We start from the raw sequence: 24,091 nt of genomic DNA, 5'->3' as shown, positions 1-24,091 counted from the left end.
AAACTTCCGAACGTTTCTGGAGGGCACAAGTGAGACGGCGGAAGAATTGAAAACTGGCTGGAGCCTGTAGTGACAATAACTCTTACACAGACAAGAATTCCAAGCTGAGGGGTGCAGTGATGCAATTGATTAGTACAAATCTCATCAGAGCTTTTGCTTCCAGGGTTAAGAATTCACCAATGCAGAGCCCTTAGTTTATACAGAAAACTGGGCTGCCAGTAGTAGCCAAAGGTCATTTTCAGTGTCCTGATAGTAAAGCTGAGTCCTGCTCCCATTGCAAGACTGGATACCTGGTGATAAACAGTCTTCTGTGTGGTATGCCTGAACGTATAAACAGAAGTCACTTTATCGAGTGACACACAGGTGCAGCAAAAACATAAGTAAGCAACTTCTTGTCTGTACAAAAAGAAGTTATCTTTACAGAGTAAAAGTAGTCCAGTGTCTCCTAATGCCCTAGAAATAAACCTGTCTAGAATATGAAAACTGACACCTCATAATATTAAGGTTGCAAATTTTAAATGCTCAGAAGTCAGAATACTAAAAAGTTATGGTCTTAGTAGTAATGTTACCTCAGCCATGATGCATTTCCTGTATATTTTATGGTATGCATTTAACAGCATAAATTCTATTGACTCTTTTAGAGTCTCATCTAAGAACAGCCTTGGTTAGTGGGAATCTTTTCATTGACTTAAACAGGCTTTGGATTAGGCTGCTTTTACCAGATTCTGCTACCTTTACTTCCTGAATAATTCTAGTTAAATCAGTGCTATGATTTGAGGAGTAAGATATTACTCAGTGTAAAGATGGCAGAATCTGCCCCTTAGAGAATAAGACAGGAAGAAACAATACAACAACCGATATGCAAAGAGATGAGCGATCATGAATGAAAAAGTGAATGTTCTCATAGCAATGTTTGCTCTTGGCCATATTTTACATCTTAACAGCCTAGATACTAAAGTCCTCTCTCTGTAGATCAGGCACAGCATGGGCAGGTACAGGAGAGACATCAAGCTTCCTCACCGTGCAAATGTGCTTCTGTCTAATCAACAGAAGTTGGTGATTAAAAGCTGTATCTCGCCCACCTTGTCTCTCTCTACCTAGAACAGTCAGTTTAGGTTTTTCTGTGTATCTAAGGACTCACTTGGGATGAGAGACTAGTTCAATCTCCATTCCCAGCTGGTCTTCAGCCACTTTGCTGTTTCAAGGGAGGTGTGACAGCTCCCAGAAGGCATCCTGCTTCTTGCAGTGGTGGCCTCTGACAGTAGCGGCAGCAGCACTGGGGCTGTCTCAGCTGTCCTAGGAAAACAGCACTACTTCAGTTATTGTCAATTTGTATTTGGGAGGTTTCCTTAGTGACCATAAAGGGCAAGGGACTGAATTTCGATTTTAAAAAGGAAGCATTGCTTCTGCAGAAGTTGACTGCACGTGCCCAGAGCTCTGCAGTCTTTGAGCTAAAGATTTCTTCTCCTCCTACATGAGGTGGATTTCTCGAGCCATGCACAAATAGATATAGTAATTTTTAGTGCAGATTGGGACTCTTGCTCTTCATGCTGAAAGCAAAGAGGGAGATATTTGATCTCTGAATAGAGGTGTTTCAGTAACACACCTTTTAGCACCTCTCTCCCAACAACAGACTCTTAGCCAACTGATACATAGCCCTGGTGGGTCAGCAAAAGCTGCTTGTTCTGTTTGCCCAGCTAGTGTCACAATGACAGCTGTCAAAGGTGAGAGAGGTGGTGAAAAAAGTGCTACTCCTTCCCTCTTAGAGAACCCAGTTTGCAATATTTTGGACAACAGCGTTCCCCGTCCCCAAGATCCAACCCTAATTTCATCCGAGCGAAAACAAGGGCACTAGTTTCAGGTTTCTGTACATAACAAAACTTTTTCTCTTTCTCAGAGAACCCCCCTGTGGCATTCTGACTGCAATAGGATTTATAGTACAGTGATGTTTATGCTCCTGCAGCACTGAAATGGAACTTTTATTATTTTTAATGAAAAGAAAACAAATTCCACCGTGGCAGGAATGTAGTTCAGTTTATCTGTAACCATGTGAAGCTGGGGAGCCTGGGAGGAAGAACTCTGAAAAGTTGACACAATAGCATATAAAAGCCCAATGCGATCTGGCTAGTTAAATTTCAAGGGTCAGACCCTCAGCTACTGAAAACTGTCGCAGCTACGTTGACTTCAGTGAAGTTACAACAGTTGACACAGGTTGAGGATCTGCCCCCAGTTGCTTTTCACTTCAGTTTTGTGGTTCATTTATTACTTTAACACCATAAAAAAGAAACATCAGGATATGATTTTAAAAACTCTTCATTTCCGTACATGGCACCACACCCACATTGAAATAGTTTTCTGCTCCTTTCTTTTGAGTTCCTCTCTCTGACCTCCCCATATGAGTCCCTTGGTGACTGTTTCCATTGCTGATGTGAAATCTTGATTTTTTTTTTTCCTTGCTTTTATAGTTTCATATTAAAGGCCCAATCTGCCTTGCCAAATAGGCTATGTTAAAAAATTGTTTCGGGAATCAGTGTTGCTAAATATCTTTATTTTTATCTTGAGACACATGATCACAGGAGAAACTCAGCTTTAATTGGGGGGGAGTACGTTTCTAACCCTGATGGTAGCAATGAAAAGCTTGAAAACATGAATGCTAAAAAAACCATCAAACATCAGGAGACAAATAAAAAGAGCCCAATATTTATTTGTTTAAAATTTCATTATTTTGGAGAGACCTGACTCATAATTTTTGAACGCTCGTTGGCAATACTGGGAGTGATCTTGAAACCCATTTAATGTAATATGGTTGTACAAGACAGTGTGAACAGGATGTATCTTTTACACACACACACCTTTCTTGCACAGGCACGCAAACAAAGATAGGGCCCATCCATGCTGGTTGGTAGCAAGTCAGCCGAAACATTTTAGTTCATCCTGTTTCCAAGATCGGTTCTTCTTCGAGTGATTGCTTATGTGTATTCCACAATAGGTGTGCGTGCTCACCACATGCACCAGTGCCAGAAGTTTTTCTCCTAGCAGTACCTGGAGGGGGGAGCGCCCCAGCAACCCCTGGAGTGGCGCTCCATGGCGCAGTATAAGGGGAGCTGCGTGCTCCCCCCATCCTCGGTTACTTCTTGCCGCCAGTGAAGGTGCATCGGAACTGCTCTGCTTCAGCTTTGCTGTAGCTCGTCCCAGAACTGCTTGTTCGTTCAGTGTTAGTACCTGTAGTTAGTTAGCTGTTCAGGTAGAGTGCCCGGGCCGGGGCATGCCCCGCGCCCCGGGTTTTAAGTCGTGCGGCACTTGTAGCTGCTTTATGCCAAGGAGTGACCTGCCCGCATACTGTTTACGCTGTTTGGGAGAAACCCATATTGTTATACCAATAAAATAAAAACCAGCAGGATCTTATTAAAGGGGATAAGACAAAATGTCACATTTATTGTGAATACAGAAAGAATCATAGTCGGCAGTCAGTTTTAGCTATAACATTCCAACTATTTTTAGCTATAACATTCCAACTTTGTAACCGCCACGGGGCACGAGTACCTCTACACCCACCTGGCACCTAGTGGTCAAGTCGGTCAGCCATAGGGAGCGGCAGGGCCAACCAGCCCCTACCCCGAAAAATAAAGATTCGCGAAGGTTGGACTCTTTTGGGAGAAAGCTTTATTCTTCCCCGAGTTTTCAGTTGCTGGTGGCAAACCACCAGGCACTCCTGGGCAGGTAGAAATTCAATTTGTGGAGTTCCCTGCCCAAGTTTGAGGACTCCCTCCAGGAGCACAATAAGAAAGAGTTCAAGGCGCTGGTGGAGGAGGGTACAGAGGCTGCAAGCGGCTTCGGATGCAGTGGACACGGCAGCACGGTCCATGGCCTTGGTGGTGTCCATGAGAAGGGCATCGTGGCTCCTGCTGTCCGGGCTGTCCAGTGAAGCCCAGGCTGCCATGCAGGATCTCCCATTTGATGGCAAAGCTCTGTTTGCGGAACAAACGGATACAAAGCTGCATGGCATGAAGGGCTCCCGCACGACCCTCCGGACTCTGGGTCTCTATGTCCCTTCTCCGGCCAAATCTAAGTTTAAGCCACAGCAGGCTCCCGCTCAAGCCACCGAGCCGAAGTACGAGGCCACCTATAAAAAGTCGAGGGACTATAAAAGGTGCCCTCAGAGGCAGTTGCGGCCAGCCCCGCAGCCTGGGTCCTCCAAGGGCAAACAGGCGGGGAAAAGGCAGTTTTGACGGGACGCTCAGGAGTTCCCTGCCAGTTCTCCCCAGGGATCCCCTCTCAGTAGGGCTTCCCTTCTACAATCGGTTGTGTGCTTTCCTCCCGGAGTGGTCGCGGCTGACCTCGGACCGATGGGTCCTCAACACCATCACCCAGGGCTACGCCCTCCAGTTTACTTTGCCCCCGCCCTTGTCCATCTTGGGGGACCCCTCACGTGAAGCCCTGCTCGAGCAGGAAGTGGAGCGGCTCCTGAGTCTAGGAGCAGTGGAAATGATGCCTGGGGAGTTCAAAGGCAAAGGGTTCTACTCCTGCTATTTCCGTATCCCGAAGGCCAAAGGGGGACTCAGGCCCATCCCGGACATGCGGGATCTACACCAGTTCATGGTGAAGCTCAAGTTCCACATGGTCTCACTGGCCTCCATCATCCCCTCCCTGGACCACGGGGACTGGTACGCTGCCCTTGATCTGCAGGACGCATACTTCCACATTCACATATTCGAGGGGCACACATGCTTCCTCCGTTTCCTGGTGGGGCAGAATCACTACCTGTTTACGGTCCTCCCGTTTGGCCTATCCATTGCCCCCCGGGTATTTACAAAACGAATGTTGGTGGTAGCGGCTTCCCTCAGGCACCGGGGGGTCCAGATCTTTCCTTATCTGGACGATTGGCTGATCAAGGGCAGCTCCCAGTCGCAGGTGAGGGATCACGTGATGCTTCTACTGTCCACATGTGCCACCCTGGACCTGTTGGTAAACGACGCCAAGCCCACGTTAGTCCCGGTCCAACACATAGAGTTTATTGGGGCGCTCCTGGATGCTTCGTCTGCCACAGCCTCCCTTCCACTGGACAGGTTCAAGACCCTGAAAGGGCTCATCAACACAGTTACAAGGTTCCCGGTGACTACGGCCAGAGCGTGCCTCCGGCTCTTGGGTCACATGTCGGCGTGCACATGCGTGGTCTGCCACGCCAGACTCCGAATGAGGCCCCTCCAGCTCTGGCTGGCCTTGAAGTTCTCCCAGGCCAGGGACAGGATAGACAAGGTCCTCACCGTGCCCGACTCGGTGATAGCCTCACTGCGGTGGTGGTCCACCCCAAGCAACATGCTCCAAGGGGTCCCGTTCTGGGACAGGACCCCATCGCAGGAGCTGGTGTCCGATGCGTTGGTCCTGGGTTGGGGGGCTTATGTGGGGAATGTTCAGACCCAAGGTCTGTGGTCGATGCAGGATCTGAACCTACACATAAACGTCAAGGAACTCAGGGCGGTATGCCTGGCGTGCATGGCCTTCTGCTCGCACCTGCAGGGCAAGATGGTCAGGGTCCTCAAAGACAACACGGCCTCGATGTTCTATATCAACAGGCAAGGCAGGACTCTGTCCTCTGCTGTGAAGACCTCAGGCTGTGGGATTTCTGTATAGCCCACGACATCTGCCTGAGGGCCTTCCATCTGCCGGGCGCCTGGAATGTGCGGGCGGATCGCTTGAGCAGGGACTTCTCCTCCCAACATGAGTGGTGTCTTCACCCAGAAGTGGCTCACCAGCTCTTCCGCAGGTCTGGAACTCCCCAGGTGGACCTGTTTGCAACTCGGCAGAACCGGCGCTGTCCCTGGTTCTGCTCCGGGGGGGACTGGGACAGGGCGCTATCTCCAATGTCTTCCTCCTGTCCTGGTCAGGCCAGTTTCTCTATGCCTTCCCCCCTGTTCCCACTGATCAGCAGGGTCCTGGAGAAAATAAAGACAGACAAGGCGCAGGTCCTCCTCATTGCCCCAGAGTGGCCCAGGCAGCATTGGTGCGGGACCCTCACGGGCCTGGCGATTGCTCCGCTGCGGCCGTTGCCACTCCGCGTGGACCTGTTCTCCCAGGACCGGGGACCACCTTCTCCACCCCAACCTAGCAGCTCTCCACCTCACGGCATGGCTGCTCAATAGTTAGGTAGAGAGGAAAGGACGTGCTCAGAAGGGGTCCAGCGTGTCCTCCTGGAAAGCAGACGGCCCTCCACATGCCGTGCCTACTTGGCAAAATGGTCCTGGTTCTCCAGATGGGCAGCTGAACGGGGTGTCTCCTCGGTGACTACCCCGATCCAGCTTATTCTGGACTACCTCCTCCACCTTAGAGCCCAGGGCCTGGCGCCCTCATCTGTCAAGGTGCAACTGGCGGCCATATCGGCCTTCCATCCGCCGGTGCAGGAGCACACGGCGTTCTCCCATGGTATGACTGGCCGGTTCCTCAAGGGGAGTCTTTTCCCATATGCTAGGCGCCCGGTCCCGCAGTGGGACCTGAACCTGGTGGTTTCCCGTCTCACAGGGCCCCCATTTGAGCCGCTAGCCACATACTCCTGGTCCCACCTCTCGTGGAAGGTGGCCTTCCTGGTCACTATCACATCGGGCAGGCGGGTCTTGGAGCTCAGGGCCCTGACCTCCGAGCCCCCGTACATGGTTTTTCATAAGGACAAGGTTCAGCTCCTCCCACACCCTGCATTCCTCCCGAAGGTGGTCTCCACTTATCACATGGGTCAGGACATTTTCCTGCTGGTCCTCTGCCCCAAGCATCCAGTGAGGAACCCGCCTCCACACGCTCGACGTGCGAAGGACTCTGGCTTTCTACCTTGAGCGGACAAAGCCGTTCAGGAAGTCTTTGCAACTGTTTGTCACCTCGGCTGAGTGCATGAGGGGTCAGTCGATCTCCACTCAGCGTCTCTCCAACTGGATCACTTAGTGCATCCGCACCTGTTAGGAGCTGGCGGGGGTTCCCCCGCCACCGATTGTGAAGGTGCACTCGACTCGGGCGCAGGCCTCTTCGACTGCCTTCCTGGCCCACGTCCCCATCCAGGACATTTGTAGGGCTGCCACGTGGTCTGCGGTTCACACGTTCACCTCGCATTATGTGATCGTCTCCCAAACCAGGGATGATGCCGGGTTCAGCAGGGCTGTCCTCCATCCTGGGAACTTGTGAAATCCTCCAACCTCCAATAGATAAAGCTTGGAATCACCTATTGTGGAATACACATGAGCAATCACTCGAAGAAGAAAAGACAGTTACCTTTTCCATAACTGGTGTTCTTTGAGATGTGTTGCTCATGTCTATTCCACATCCTGCCCTCCTTCCCCTCTGTCGGAGTTGTCTGGCAAGAAGGAACTGAGGGTGGGGGGCACCGTGCAGCTTCCCTTATACAGCGCCAGGCAGGCGCCACTCCGGGGGTCGCGGGGGGCACTCCCCCCTATGGGTACTGCTAGGGGAAAAACTTCTGGCACTGGTGCACGTGGTGAGCACGCACACCTATTGTGGAATAGACATGAGCAACACATCTCGAAGAACACCAATTACGGAAAAGGTAACTGCCTTTTCCTGAAGGTGGTTTTAACATGCTCTGGTAATGGTATTTGTAACACTGTTGCACTCAAGAATGAGAGAATTTCCTCTCTCTCCTTTCTTCCCTGACACCTTCCTTCACTTGTAGACAGAGCATGCTTGATACAGAAAATTATTGAGACACAGTAGAAATGAAACCCTGTGATGATGATTTTTTTTAATCCTTACGACCCCAATTCAGGAAAGCATCCCTACTCAATTTTTCTCTGCTTAAAGTTAAGCAAGTGCTTAGGTGCTTTCCTGAATTGGGGCCTACAGCTGCACTTTAAATTATTGTGGTCTATCCTGCAGCACACATGGGCTTGTCAGCCTGCTTACTGGCACCTTTACAAAATGCCCATAGGACTGTGGGGTCATTGAAGTAACAGAACTTGCTCAGCAACTGAAGATGCTGACGGACAAATGTCTAGACAAAACCTGCGGCTGGTTAATTGAAGCCCTGATGGGGGTGGCTGCAGGTGTAAACTGAGTCTGTCTCGGAAAATCCATTTTTTCTCTGCTGGAGGGTTATTCTTTACCCAGCAATCCATGCACATGAGCCATAACAGTTAGGTTCCTCAAGTAGGATTGTGTTCTTAAATTTTAACTCTGAGGCTTGGGCTGTGCATTGATCCATACAACACAAGGCAGGTAGCATGAACCAGGAGTTAAGATGTTGCATTAAAGATGACACAGCTCCTTTATTTCATTCAGGTATGCAGAACGTATACAGTGTTGCACTTTTCCTTCTTTAAATGATTGGCTTTCTGCAGTTTACCATTGTTTACAAACTGACAAACAGCACTAGAGACATACCATCCAAAGATCCTCAAACATCCTTATTCATCCCAGCCCCTGTCTTGCATCTAATATTGACAGCTGACAAATAACCCTGACAGCTGACAAACAATCCCAACAGTGTACCACTAAAAATCTTATTACAGCCGCAGACACCCTTATTCATCTCAGTAACTATCTTGCATCTCATTTGGAGAGCTATTCAGAGATCTGTGATCAAAATCTCCTCCCACCACCTCTTCTTCCAGTCACTTCTCATCTTACTTAAGATGCCTCTTGTTTTAATAAGAGGCCCGTTTTTCTTGATGGAATTGTATCACAGCTTTTCAAAAACCATTCCTATAGGAAACTGGGTCTGGATAATGGGGATTGTTAGCCGATGTAGAATTAGATTATCAGTAAAATTGCATGGGAGAATTTTTGTGGGAGTATTCTGCAACAGAAGTTGTTTTTCCTTGGGGTTGTTTTTGTACTTCCGTTTAGGCCTAATCGTTACGCTTTCAGACTGTGTAATAAAGTATCAAAGCACATTTTTTAAAATCACTTCAGCCACTGCAATGTGCCCCTTTTGTCCCTGCAGAAAGGGAAACGTTTACCCTGAATTGCCACCAAATACAAGAATAAGAGGATCACGTTGAATTTAAACGGTTGCTCTTGGTACCAGCCACTGTTATGGTGTCACCTTCTATTTCAGGCCAGGAAGCTCATCAGTGACTTTGCCATTATCTTGTCCATTCTGATTTTCTGTGGAATAGATGCCCTAGTAGGTGTGGATACACCGAAACTAATTGTGCCAAGTGAATTCAAGGTAGGTAAAAGTGATCTCTCAACACACAACCGTTATTTTACTCTGTGGCTTCTGTCGCACTTTGCCGTTTCTGTCTTCCTTCTGTGAAATTACCAACCATCAGACCAGCAATAATAAAAAAATAAGCTATCCAGAAAGAATTGTATTGCTGAGCCAGTTAGAAAGCAGTTTATTTAGAAGTGCAAATTTATGTCATCCCCATTAACGCCATGTCAATTGGCTGAAACGTTTTCTAAAATGCAATGACAAATCCTGAACGTAGAGCGGGATCCTGCCAACCTTGCTCATGCTCAGTAGCACCTTGCTCCATGATTTCAATGGGCCAAATTGTATTGTGCTTACTCACGCTGGTGAGCCTTCGCTCGCCCATGTAGTTTCCACTGCTTTCAATGCTTGAATGTGCTCACGAGTGAGAGAGAAGCTCCACAATCTGGACCAGCAGGACCCCTTGAACAAGGATGGCAGAATCTGACCCCTAATAACCACTTCCAGGTTTTGAACTTTAGCTGATGTTTGTATATGGGAATAATTAATCCCAAATTGTCAGTGTCCTCGGTAATCTTCCTTTAGTCAGCTTGACATATCAGTGTTTCGGTCCTTTTGTCACCTGGATAAACGTGCTTTGGGTGGGTGGGTGGGGTTGTTCGTTAATATGTCTCCACTCTGATGCCTGTTTTCCTCTTTGCTCTTGAAGCCAACCAGCCCTCAAAGAGGCTGGTTCGTCCCACCCTTTGGAGGGAACCCCTGGTGGGTGTACCTCGCAGCTGCCATCCCTGCATTGCTGGTGACCATTCTCATCTTCATGGACCAGCAAATCACAGCCGTCATCGTCAACAGGAAAGAGCACAAGCTCAAGGTGGGTGCCTTGTACCTTGCATGAGTGCAGCAAAGTAGAGCCTGTCCTCTGCATGACAGACGGAGAGAGAGCCTGTGGTGGTAATGGGCACCTGCTCCCTTAGAAATGCTATGACTGGTGGTTATTAATAGCTTGTATTTTGTTCTAGCACAGATTATTATTGCAGATTTGAAAGCAAAGTCATCACTTCAGCTTGAAAGCGATAGTATTTCTCGAACGTTTGTTAAAGCAAAGGACACAGACGGTGGGCCAGATCCTGATGCTTTTACTCTGTCACAACTCCTTTTGACTTCAGTAGGCGTTCTTTCTGAGTGAGGATGGAATAAACCCCGAGGACCAGATTCTTGGCCATCACCAAAGGCCCCAGTGCAGGGAATCCTTGTAGGGCATAAAGCTGGCATCATCATTGTCAGCCACATACTCCTCCCGCCATTGGAGTAGGGGCCTTGTCATTGCACGGCTTATCCACACAGCACTCCTCCTACTGCTTGGCTTGCAAAGAGGTCCCTAGGGAGCTGCTCTAATCACTGCAAATTAGAGCAGCCTTATGCTGTGAGCAGATACTTTTGCTTACACCCACCTTTGATTCCCCAAGCATGAACACGGTACATCTTCAAACAGCCCTGAGTGAGGCTTGAAATACTCTGACTCTCTCCCTGCAGGAAGTGGACTGTTAACTGAACAAACTCCCAAGTAATGGAAAAAAAGGTTACTAGATTTCATATGTGACTCAGTTATTCCAATAATTCTCACTTGTGGCTTCTGCTCTTAGTGCTATCTCATTGGTTTTCAGCACCACTGCCATGGCACGAAAGGAAAAGATGACAAAGCAACACAGAGGGGGACTTAGGAGAAAAACAGTGAGAAGAAAAATGGTTTTCCCTGCATGGATGCCCTTCTTAACTTAGGCTGGGGACACTGGTGTGTCCTGCAGATAGAGCACAACAGCAGAGCACAGGAAGCTGGCCATCCCTGTTGCAAAGGTGTTTCTCATTGGATTTAGTGGTCAGAGTTTTGGGGGAGATGGCTTCATTGTTTCCACCTGCTGTTTGCTGTCCCCTTGGTCAGCAAGTGAGGTGCAGGTGAACAGGGCAGATACATAAGGTGAGAACTTTTCCGAATTCATCTTTAACTAACAAAAGGCAGCACTGACTGCTTGGACCTGGCCTCTCTCTCTGCGGTAGTGCTCTCAGCAGTACTAGATGTCTATGGTAGACAGTTCCTGTGGCGGAGGGTAAACAAAGCTCATTCCAGAATCTATCCGCACTGGTCCGTGAGTTGGCCAGAAGTAGTAAAAAGCATTTCCTCCCACCGGAACTGAACGTCCTTAAATCCCCAGCCCGTACTGGCTTGGAGCTCAGCCAAGAGCTTGGGGGAATAGTAGTAATTTCTAACAGAGCTGGTCTCAGCTGAGTTTTCAATTCCTTGTCCGGTGAAGGATCAAAAAAGGTCTTTTATCACGGAAAGATTTTTCAGTCTGAGGACTCGGTGCAGGACTCCGTGATTTGAAGAAAAGGGGGAGGAAGGGCACTCAGATATGTGCGTCACACCAGCAGGTGCTGGGGCAGGGGTACTACTCCTGCTCCTGTTTCACTTGCCGCTCCTTGGTTCTCCACTAAGCCAGTTAAAATGGTGAGATTTTTCCAGAACCTGTATGCTGGAAAGAAAAATAAAATGCTTAAGAACATAAGAATGGCCGTGCTGGGTCAGACCAGTGGTCTGTCTAGCCCAGTATCCTGTCTCTGGTAGTGGCCAGTGCCAGATGCTTCAGATAGAATGGACAGATCAGGACACTTTTGAGTGATCCACCCGCTGTTGTCCAGTCCCAGCTTCTGCCAACTGGAGGTTTAGGAACACCTGGAGTATGGTTTTGTGTCATGCACTATCTTGACTAATAGCCAGTGATGGATCTATCCTCCATGACCTTATCTAATTATCTCATTTGATCTGAATATGCAGGATAGAAGTATGGTGTCCACTTAGCCTTTGAGACATGTGATGGGACCCAAACCATCCCTCTGATGGAAAGGCTAATGAGCTTTCCTGCAGTCATGCGGTGCCAGTTAGGCACACTTGCAGAACTTGCTCCATCTGGAGAAGTGGGGCTTAAAATGATTTGAGTGGCTGCAGAGATGGGGGTTTGTTTTCCCTGGAACAGGGTAGCTGCCAGGGTCTGCTAGCGAGCTCCAGTAACAAGGATGCTCAGCCTGAGGCAGTTGCTAATCTTTTCCTTCAAGCCCCCTCTTTGAGGCAGACAGACACTACAAGCTCGGTATGAGTGAAGGCTCTGGAGGGCTCCATCCAGCCAGTGCCCTGTGGTGGGTACTGGGAAGCACAGCCAAGGGCTAGGAACAAGGGGATTGTAATTTGGGCTCTGAAAGGGTGCTGGGAGTGAGCTGGGCTCCTGCCAGGAACAATAAGATTGCTCAGGAGTGGGGGCAAGAGACTCAAAGATACTACGGCTTGAGCCCGGGCAGAGGGTTGGCTGACTACAACATGGTTGAACCAGCGTTGCCAATACCTACCATTCATCCTTCTGAAGCATTCCCGACTGTGACATCAAGAGGCACCTTGGAGGATAGGATTTCTGCCAGCGTGGCTGCACTGCTGCTTTCCTTTTATTTTTTCCCAGCAAGAAATACAGATAGTGAATCGAAGCCAGCACCATGCTGATCCCTGCATGAGAGATTTGTGAAACCTGTAGGGTGTGGTCCGCCAGGGTGTTTCTAAACTGCTGCTTGCGTCACAGGGGTCGGACCCTCATGGGTTGGAAGCTAATCAAAGTCGTGACTAGCTCTGCCCTCTCTGGCCCCCACTGATTAACAACTTTCCCTCCCCAGAGAAGCTCAGGGACATCCCCTCTTTACTGTTGCTGTGTCTTTAAGAGGAAGAAGCTGCTTTGTGATGGTGGCTGGCTTTCTTCGTGTGTCTTCAGGGAATGTCGAGGGGCTGCACCCCCACCTTGCATCTTAAGGACCTGCCAGACTGGGCTATAATTTCCCCCTCTCTCTTCTGCCCCCGCCCCCCAATTCCCAGAGTCGTGTGATGAAGAAGTCAAGAAACAACCTGACCCTGTTGTCCCACAGGGCAGCGGGAAAGGAAAAAAGAGTCCTGCCCCCCCAGAGTGGCTGTTACACTAAGCCCAGAGAGCTACATTGCCCCCTAAGACTTCCTTAGCCACTGGGACTTCCCTGCCTAGTGTGTGGCAACTAAGCAATGACTTAGGGTCCTCGAGGTACCACACTAAGTTTTCTGGGTTGCTGCTGCTTTTCTTGGGGAGCAGCCACTGGAAGAAGGGACTCTTTTCCTCTTCCCATGGCCCTGTGTGTGTGTGTGTGAGATGGGTAGAGGGCAGGGGTTAGTTGTCAAGCCAAATCCTGACCTCTATGCTACAAAACTCGGTAAATCCTAGAGTTTGAAGGGATGACAGGACCCTAGCTCTGCCCTGTGGGCCTCTGTCACCCCCTGTACTTACAGGATCAGAGAGTGGTGTGACCCATCAGAGAGAGGCACTGGGCCCACCAGGCGATGACAATAGGGAGTCAGAGTGTTCTGGGGTTTGTTGAGAGGGAAGCCAGCTGAGGGAAGTTCTTATGGCACATTAGAAACATGTATGATAGTGAGACAGAGCTGGGTGTGCAGATTTTCCTGCTGTGCATGCTCTTGCCACCATGCTGGAGGAGCATCTTGAACCCTGAACACCAGCTTAGTGTGGGTAGGTCCGAGATTCAGTATGAATACCCTTGTACAGCTCTAATTATTGTCACTGACATCCCCCGTCTAACCACTTCAGATGGGAAGATGATGTGAATTAACTGAGCAGTAACTAGAATCCAGTGGATAGAGTTGAGGGTACCACCGTGCCTACCTGACCTTATGCTTGCTGATAGGTTCACGTGTAGGGGGGTTTGTTCCTTCTAAAGCCTGCCTTTTTCTCAAGCAAAAGGATCCTTAAAGCTGGAACCTTAGACTGGAGCTGATTTTGCTTTGACAGTTTTATTTTTATTACAGCATAAGGGTCAGGGTTTCTCTTGCCTTATCAAGACGGGCAAAGTTTCTGTAGATTTGACAAGCCCCTATTAATATCTATTTAATAGCATGGTTATCGTACAAGGAAATCATTGATAGATAGTTTTAAGCAATATGGAAAACAAGGTTTGTTTGTATAATTGTTACACCTGAGTGAACTCAGCATGTTGGTCTGACTGTCTGATACTAAGAACCTAGGCCTCGGAGACTTCGGGGTGCTGAGATAATGGGGTATATCCACTTTTGACTGGAAATGCCAACAGGCAGACCCCAGTGTGACAGCTGATATTTACTGCAAAGGAGACTATAAGGAAAGAAAGTGAAGAGACTATATAATTAGAATCAATAAGGAAAGGTGGCCTCAAATGCACATTTTTGAATGTTCTTTAAAGAAGAACTTTGTAGTCACTAATATAGTCACAATATGGTATGTAATGATATTTTTAAAATAAACTCTCTGAACTGGCCCTTTACAGTTTCTTGTGCCCTATAGAGTTTTGCCTGCCCTGCAGGATGAATTCCACTGAATAATATTGAGTTCCTGTAAAAAGGATTCTCCCTTCCGCAGGACAGGAGGCATTTTTAAAGGGCTGGAATGTAGGAATAAAGACTGATTCATAATGAGGGTTATATTGGGGTCATTATTTAGGTGTGAACCTAATAAATAATATAATTACCGTGATATGGTAACGATTGGCATTATTTCACAACACATGAAGATTTAAGATCAACCTGAAATTGACCTGAAAGAGTGGGTTAGGATAATAAGGGAAAGGTTTTTTTGGTTTGTTTTTTATTAAAAGATGGCCTTTGTTTGGGATCTGGATCAATAAATGCTGGCTGACTGCTGAGATTGGCATAAAATATACCTCTGGACTCCTTATTTCTTTAGCAACGTGAACATCAGTCTTAGTTCATCTTATTCCAGGCCATCCATGTATTATTATTCTGCACACAGCTTCCTAAAGGTTAAAGCCTTTCTTTAACCTTAATTAGAAGAACGTAATAAAAAGAAAGTGAATATAGAGGCTAGGTGCAGCCATGAATTGTACAGTTTTCTGGAAGATCCACCAAATGGTAGAATCAGTGTCCATATGCTTATTCCCTCACCCCGTGCAGCTGGGTGGATTGTGAACTTCCTTTCCATAGCCTCCATTTCACCAACCCGGCATTTATGCTGCTTCACAAATTTAGCTATTTTATTTCCATTAGGAGTAAGCCTCGGGGAGGCAGTGGATGACTGAAAACAGCATCCTTTTATTGATGGTGTCCATCTCCTCCTCAGGACTAATGTCTCAGCAGTATTGGCCATTCAGGCTCCTTGGTTTCCTGTACATTTCCCTGTGAAATTGTTGTTTACCACTTAAATGATGACTAGCAGTGATGTGCTGTGGGTGAGTGGGGGCTGTCTCTCCTCGGAGCTCGTTAAAATCCTCCCACCAAATAGAAGGGAAAATTGGGGTAATCTCCCTGCCTCTGACAGAGACACTCATTCTGGCTACTGCTAGAGAGACATCCCTGGGTCTCATTCAAGTATCTCTGAAGAGCTAAATTTTCTCTCTTGCTTTTGACTAGATTGAACCTAATAGGCAGGTATTTAAAAAAAAAAAAAAAAACTTGCCGGGAAAGAATTCCTACCATCCCTCTCTGCAAAGTCGACACCTCCACGCCAACTTTAGTTCAGTTTATACAACCTGAACACTCCTTTACTAGCAACAGACTGTCTATTTTTTTCAGTAACAAAGTATAAACATTTGACCAAAGTGCTGTTTAATGTAAAAATGTGTTTCCTGCTTCCTTTGTTGTGGTTATGAGAACATGTTTTTGTTTAAATGGGGGGGGGGAAATGAATGGATTTGTAATCCCTCTCTGCTCCTCGGCAGCAAACGTGGCCCTGGTACGCAAAATCTATGGGCAGGCGAAAGTGGGGACAGTTTTCGTGGGCGTGCCTTGTTACAATATTGGCAGCACGTCACTGGCTAGCAGACTGAATTGTGCTGGCCTGTTAACCAAGGTAAAGTGGTACACGTAGTGGGAAAACAATGGACAGTATTCAGGTCTTGCCAGGTAGAACATCAATCAGCAGGTCTGACGCACCTGTTACTGCTAATAAACTCAAATTTAACAGATCTTAAAACCTCTAATCTTCAAAATATGAAATTTTATAGATCCTGTTCTTAAAAATGCTCCCTCTTTTCCTGTCTCACCCCTTATGGTTCAGTGATTTGGAGTTTTTTTCTGTTCTCCTCTATTAATTGGGGGGTGGGGAGGGGTATAGTGTGTGTAGGATTCAAAAGGAGCCTTTTTAGTCTGAACTTGAGCAAATTATTGGCATACATAAAGAGCAAGCAATTTCCAAACTAATTTCATCAAGTTATCAGAAAAACGCATATTGAGATTTTAAAGCAGCCTGGAGAATTTGGACACCATCCTCCCTTTAAAATTAATTGGTTCCCTAGATTGCTTTGAAAATCTCAACAACAGTACACAAATCTGGAGGTGGTTCATAAAAATAAAGTACCGTGGTGGCCATTTATGAAGTCAGCATTTTCCCACTGCAGTCACTAAAATCCTGCACTTGCTTCCTGTTCTATGTACAGGATCTATGATACCACAGTGTGATAACTGTTGGTAAACATAGACTTTTGGCACTGTTTGGCTTTGATAACCCTTCTAGTTCAAGTGTGCTGTTAGGTAGACTTTAGTAAGTCATTACGCTCATACTTATTTCACAATAGGTTCTTAAAACTAATGTTAAGCTGGGGATTGGTTTTATTAAGGTTTTATTTATTACCCTGGGTTTCTAAAGCTTTGCAATGTCCAGGGTGTCACTTAAGCTAGCTGGGGGTGACTTTTCAGAAAAAGACACTGTCATGGTGGTTAATATCAGATGAAAGGATCTTTGCAAGGAGTAAGGGCTTGCATTATGTGGATGGGTGTATGGAATTTGTATTATGAATAACTGTCTCCTTCCTAAAGAACTACGGCCTGACTTTCAAAAGTGCTGAGCCTCCACAAATGGGTGTTGTAGATGCTTTGTAAATCAGACCACAAGAGCCCAAGAAGAAGAAAATGCATGTCATGTATTCAGCCAGAGGATGATTTGGGGCCTTTGTTTCTATGACGGATTTCCAAGTAACGAGTCATTTCATTTCTGCAGATATTTGTTCAGCATTGCATTCACCTTCACGCTAATTGACGTTGTACTGAGGCTTTCCTGTAAATGTGTTCTCTGTGATAATGACTAGACCAGAGGTGGGCAAACTACAGCCCGCAGGACCGTCCTGCCCGATCCTTGAGCTCCCGACCGGGGAGGCTAGCCCCCGGCCCCTCCCCCGCAGCCTCAGCTCACCATGCCACCAGCGCTCTGGGCAGCCGGGCTGTGAGCTCCTACCAGGCAGTGCGGTGGCAGGGCTGGCTCTGGCTGGGCGGCGCGGCTGCCAGTCCTGCTACTCTGAGCGGCATGGTAAGGGGGAGGGAGCAGGGGGGTTGGATAAGGGGCAGGAGGTCCTGGGGGGCAGTCAGGGGACAGGGTTGGAGTGGGTGGAGGTTCTGCGGGGGTGGTCAGGGGATGGGGAACAGGGGGGGTCGGATAGGCTTGGGAGTCCCAGGGGGCAGTCAGGGGTGGAGATTCTGGGGAGGGGGTGGTCAGGGGATGGGGAACGGGGGGGTTGGATAGGCATGGGAGTCCCGGGGGCCCTGTCAGGGGGTGGGGGTGTGGACAGAGGTTGAGGCAGACAGGGAGCAGTGGGGGTTGGATAGGGGGTGGGGTCCCTCGGGGACAGTCAGGGGTGGGGAGTCCCAGGAGGGGGCAGTCAGGGGACAAGGAGCAGGGGTGGGTTGGATGGTTCGGGAGTTCTGAGGGGGGCAGTCAGGGAGCGGGAAGTGGGAGGGGTTGGATAGGGGGTGGGGGCCAGGCTGTTTGGGGAGGCACAGCCTTCCCTACCTGGTCCTCCATACAGTTTCGGAACCCTGATGTGGCCCTCAGACCAAAAAGTTTGTCCACCCCTGGACTAGACCCATATGCACAAGCAGGATATAAGTCTTGGCCTTCTGCTGTGTCTAGAGAAATGCCCTGTTGTAACTGGGTTTGAGGATAACCGCTAACTCTCCCTTGTAGACCACTGTCTTGCTTTTTAGGTAGTTGCTCCATGCCCCCCGCCCCCCGCACTTTCTGAGTTCTCTTGTTGCCATAACAATCTCATGGGGTGCAAATGGACTGTTCTGTTTTCTAAGACACTGCTGCAATTTTGTAGGGGTCTTGGACATGTGATTGATAAGAGCAGGATTTCTAAGGATGGGAAAGTGGACAATGTCATTACAGATAATTTTGCGGGAGTCTTGGGCATGTGATTTCCTTGTCAACACAATAGCTAATAAAGTAAGGGTCACAGTTAACTATAAAAATAGCACTCTACAATGGTGTGTTTGGGGGGTTGTTTTTTAAAAGGGCGCATTACCAAGTGAAAGAATGGGCAGTCTAGAGCAGCGTTGAAATACCCTGCAAGATTATACCCAGGAAATACATATATTTTTAGTACTTGAACATAATATTATTTGGATCGTTTAAATTCCTGCCAAGATTCAGTGTACATCCAGTCTAATTTTTGCCGGTTTGTATTACTTTCTGCAGCTGTTCTCAGCCCATAGTTTGATTTGACTAATACCCTTTGTATGGAGTTATTTTGCTGGTTGGTGGGCTTGAACTCCATCAATTTCACCCCTCCCCGCATATAATATATATGCATGTTTTGTAAATACAAATTAATCAATTAATTACTGGTGGACTTTCTGCAATTTCGATCTCTTCCGAAATTGCTCGCAAGGCTGCCTACCCCCTTTATTTGTTAAGTCACCCACCACTGTAATATATACCTGTGTGCAGCAGCTACATTGATAATTCAGCCTCTAAAGGTCATCAGGTCATACTCTGCTAACGTCTGATCAAGATGATTTGTGCCATTACCATCAATCTAGAACTATGAGGAGGTCCTGGTGCTCTCAAACATTTGATGATTAGCTGAATGCTATAACGTTTGTTGCCTGTGTCCCTCCACAGAAAGGTGCTGGCTATCATCTGGATTTGTTTTGGGTGGCTGTTCTGATGATTATATGTTCCTTCATGGCCCTGCCCTGGTACGTTGCTGCTACTGTGATCTCCATTGCCCACATCGATAGCTTGAAGATGGAGACTGAGACCTCAGCACCTGGAGAACAGCCCAAGTTTCTGGGAGTGAGGTATGGCAAACCAAAAGTGGCCTTGTTTGCATGCAAAGATCAGTGTATGCTGTAAGTGATCTAGCACCAAACAGGACAAAGGCAGAGACACTCGGGAATAGATGTCAGATTTACAGCACATTTTCAACTCAGCTGAGATTTCCTAAGAACTCTTTTAGTCCTCATTGGTTTTATTCACTTAGAAGTTTGTATTGAGTAGACCCTCTCCAGGGTTGTTTCCTAAAAGGGAAAAAAGTTGTCTTAAAACTTGCGTGTGTGTGGGAGTGAGAGAGAGAGAGGCTGAAACTTTTAATAAGTTATATATTGTTTTTCACTGCTTTGGGAGTGAAACATGTAGGCTGAGATTTTTCAAAGCTGACTAGGAGACTTGGCCACAAAACTTCCAGAGGAGTGTGGCTAATTTTCCTAGTTAGCTTTGACAGCTGATCTGTAATAAGAGCAGGCTTTCTGAGGATGGGAAAGTGGACAATGTCATCACAGATAATTTTGTAATTGGAAATTAGACAGACAGACATGATCAAATACAGTGGTCAAAAAATTCAAACTTGGGGTGCCTAAAGCAACCAGCTCTACCTAATCGGGTAATTTAATGCAATATTTAGGTACCCAAACTGAGTGGTCTTAAGTGACTTCAGCAGGAGAGCTGTGCATCTGAAATTCAGGCCACTTACATAGGTGCTTAAATGTGAATTTAGGTACCTAACTTTACATAATCAAAAATGTTTGCAAGTGTATTTTCAGACTTGCTGAGCAACCCTGGCTCCCTCTGAGGGCAATGAGAAGTGCAGATGCTCAGACTTCCACAGAAAGTCAGACCAATAGTGCATGACTTCCTTCTGTACTTGTGCTGACCAGCAAACAGAACTGTGGTTTCCTTCTTAGACGAGGATTCAAAATATGCCACCAACTAATGTGTCCATAGCAAATGATTTATCATTGATATGCGTATAACACAAATTGCCAATCACATACAAAGAATTTAGCCTGCCCATTGATGGCTTGTGACATTACATTTTCAAACATGTTCCCCTAATATTGATTTGTAACATCCTACTGATTTGCCAGTCATGTGTTTGTTATTTAGCTATCTGAGTAAAAATGACACTCTGGGAATAGTCTCAATTTTCAAAGGAGCCAGATTTTCAAAGATGGGTGCAAACTGCTGTACCCACAAATCAGGCACTTGGAGAAACATGCAAATACGTGTTTTTTGCATTAGCAAACAGTGTGCATGTTCAGCCTGTGTGCATGATGTTTCTGGCCATACCATTGCCACCCACCTTTGAAAATCTGGCCTCAAAACCTAATCTTTAGAGTCTATGGTTTTTTTGGAGAGTTGAATAGAGAATGAAACCTAGGAGAAAGCAGGAGCTAGACCGGTAACTGTCTGATTTGGTTTCAGGGAGCAGAGAGTCACTGGAGTCATTGTATTCATTCTCACTGGTGTGTCAGTCTTTATGGCTCCCATCTTGAAGGTAAATATGTTAAATTTCCCCCTTTTCTTTCTTCTTGGGACACTGAAAGATAAAGAAGCTGCCCACACTGCAATAACAGACTGTTCTTATAATAAGACTGTCATCATAGCAGTATGGAAAAGGAGATTAGGGAGAATTATTGATGTAGTTTTATAATTTAGTGAGAGCTTAAAATACATGATTTTTCCTCCTAAAAAGTTTATCTGTAGGTTGATACAGTGTTGCCAAGAAATTTCAAGGTTGGGTTTTTTTGTTTTCTTTTAATATAAGAGTTGCTTTAAATGTCTGTGTGCAGCACTGTTGTTGTACTTCATATGTTTCATGCATCTGCCACATACATGTGCTCATGCAAAATATACTGCAGACAAACTAGGAGAGCTTGTTGAAGCCATGCTGGAAGCATGGTTGATAGCACAGTGTATTTTCTCCATGGAAGACAACAGTTTACAATGAATGTATACTCAAGAAAAAGAAATTTGAAATTATGTAAGTGTATTTGTACAGCCATTTACATACTGCTTTGCATCACTGGCGTGGCACAAAGAAGTCAGAGTATACCACTGAATCTGGTCCTTGCACCTTGAGTCAATGGGACGTGAAGGAACGGCAGGATTGTGGTATTGATTATCTCAGCTTGGGGGTGACAAAGAAAGTTTCAGATTGATTCCCTTTCCAAATTTCCCAGAGTGACTTCACTTTATAGTCTTGGAGGAGGCTGCCAGGTGAAGAATTAGGATTGTTTCTTCAGCATGTATCAGAGGGATGGGTATGGTGTGAGATGTGCTTTATGCATGCATCCAGGGCATCCACATATCGTATGTACCAGGAAATCAATGAGCATATCCGAAATAAGACAATCCTTTAGTTCATCCTGTTAGTACCGAGGAATCCAATTCTTGTAGTAGATGTTAGTTGCCATGAATAACTTTTCAGTGATCTCACGTATGAGTGTAGAGAATTTTACATTTGGCACCCAGCTCATGGTGTGTGTTTACGACTCAGAGTGTAGACATGACATAGATGATGAAGAGTATAAAGAATTCCTGGCAATCCATAAAGTTCAGCTGGTCTGAGCTAACAGAGCTACTCCATGGGTAAAATTCTGACCCCACTAAAGTCAATGGGAGTTTTCTCACTGACTCCAGTAGGTCCTCGATTTAAGCCCATTAGGTCCAGCTGTCAGAGCACGCATCTGGCCCGTGCTAGGTTCATAAAACTTGCTTTGCCTTTGAACAGAACAACCAAGAGAACTGAACTTCTCGGCTTTCTCCTCTTAAATCAGTAATATTTCCATCCCTTAGAAATACTGCCAACCTGAGCAGTATGCAAAGTGTGTGCATATGAGGAGGATGATATAGAAATGCAATTTCTTAATCTCCTTGTTTTTCCTGATAGCCAGCCAGTAGCGTTCCGCCCAGGCACTGATCAGCTCTGCCTCTGACTTCTTTCTTTAACACTCATTCCCCTTGGGTTTTTGTCTGTTTGCTACAGCATAGATGTTTGCCTATTTTTCGAGATCGGGGATTTATTTGCATACAGCTACATACATATATGTTACCATTAATACATCATTAGATCACAGAACAACACTAGGGAAGCTAGTTACACATCTCTGGTGCAGGAACTCTTCTGTTTGCGTATTAGACTTTTGTGGTGATGATTATTTATTTATAGCATCCAAGATACAGGCAGTAATGGGAAACACGTCCCAGCCCTGCGGATTTAGAGTTTAAAGGCACAATCGAGGGCAATGCAGAACAGTAACATACATTATGCTACAGAAACAGCAGCAGGGGTCATAGTAATTGAATGATGCAACAGGTAGGTATTGTAAGGGAGAAGGCAAATGAGAGCTTTACGTATATTAATCATGGAAAGGCATGAGTGAGCAAAGGGGAAGATGTGACCCTGGGGTGGAGATGAGGGCAGGAGTGTGGGGAGGGGCAGGTGGTACCAAGTGCCTTGAAGGGGAAGAGAAGAATCTTATCTTTTTTTTTTTTTAAATAATCAAAACTTTCCTATTCTAGATTTCAGTGGCTGGTTTTACAAATAGTAAATTCCTCATCATGGTTCTTCTTAACTCCTCCCCCATCTTTAATTTCATGCTTAGTTTGATGCATTTGGTTGTTACTGTGTGGCCTTTCCCTGCAGAAATCTGTTCCCTTCCCTTGCTGTGCTTTTTTATTTCTAAGCAAGGATTGCTCTGTTCACTGATCTATTTTACACACTTGCCTGAAGGACGTGTATGGGGTAAAGTCTGTGGGATAGAGCTGTATGATTCCCATTAAGGTCAGTAGGAGTTACTTGGCAAAATTCCAGAACCTTTAACAAAACTCAGCAGTGGATTCTGCTCTTGTAAGAACTGCCTCGTGGAATGTCTTGTCAAACCTACACACCTTATGATGCCAACAGTAAACTGAATACTAACAAGCCCAAATTCAATAAAACAGTCAGTGAAATGAATAAGTGCAGGTTCGGGGTTTTTTTTATGTCCCTGATTCTTCCACTCAGTAACTGCAGATCTGAGTTCCTGCTAAGAGAATGATAAGCAGTTTCCTATAAATACATTTTTTTTCTTTAGTTGGCCAGCAACAGGTTTGCTTTGAGTCTGTCAGCTAGCAGTCCCTTCCCTTCCCAGAGAATACATTGCCAGCATGAAATCTTCCAGAACTAAAGCACTGTACTTTTCCTACACAACTGGATTAGGTTAAGCATGATACTGTACCTTGACTTCACTGAGGAGTGAGTTACGTGTTTGTTTATCCTGCAACAGTGCAATGATACTCAAATACTTTTTATTTAAAAAAAAAAGAGAGAGAGAGCGAGAGAAACAGCACAGAAAAACTTAAGAGCTGAACTAAGATCTCCACAAACTTTCGACCCATCTTGCTTCAGGAGACATTGTCTTGTCTTATCCCTCGGACGCCGCAGTAATGCAAACAACACAAAGTGAGACATTTTTTTTCTTTCCTACAGCGCACTGTCAGAACGTTGTGGCAAGCAGGCTGCAGGAAAATCATTTAGCTTTTAAAACGGAATATAAATGAATCCCACTCAGTGAAGCAAGTGCTGCAAACAAAGCCACAACAAGGATTAATGTACAGCAGAGAGACTTGCAGAAGCTGGTGGGGAAATGAGGCACAGTTGAGAAATGGGCAGCACATCCTCATTAAGGCCTTGATCCTGCACAAACGTATGCATGCTTAACTTTAGGCACATGCTTAACTTAGGCCCATTGACGTCAGCACAACTACTTTTCTTTTTAAAGTTAAGTGTGTGCATAAGCGTTTGCAGGATCAAGGCCTAAAGAAAGAAGTACTTGTATGC

At 46.3% G+C, this 24,091-nt stretch overlaps 1 protein-coding gene across 13 annotated transcripts in view; it reads left to right on the top strand.

The window, feature by feature from the left end:
* The window catches only part of SLC4A4 (solute carrier family 4 member 4), a 257,343-nt gene that overhangs the window by 215,908 nt on the left and 17,344 nt on the right, over window positions 1-24,091 (top strand). For all 13 annotated transcript variants that reach the window (XM_043545163.1, XM_037896687.2, XM_043545166.1 and 10 more), the window contains 4 exons: window positions 9,053-9,166; window positions 9,861-10,022; window positions 19,111-19,289; window positions 20,692-20,764. In XM_043545163.1, coding sequence (XP_043401098.1) covers window positions 9,053-9,166; window positions 9,861-10,022; window positions 19,111-19,289; window positions 20,692-20,764 — 528 coding nt within the window. The remainder of the gene's footprint in view (window positions 1-9,052; window positions 9,167-9,860; window positions 10,023-19,110; window positions 19,290-20,691; window positions 20,765-24,091) is intronic.

The sequence above is a fragment of the Chelonia mydas genome, chromosome 4 (genome assembly GCF_015237465.2).
Source record: "Chelonia mydas isolate rCheMyd1 chromosome 4, rCheMyd1.pri.v2, whole genome shotgun sequence".
Lineage (NCBI taxonomy): Eukaryota > Metazoa > Chordata > Testudines > Cheloniidae > Chelonia > Chelonia mydas.
This window is presented reverse-complemented; position numbering and strand designations above follow the sequence as displayed.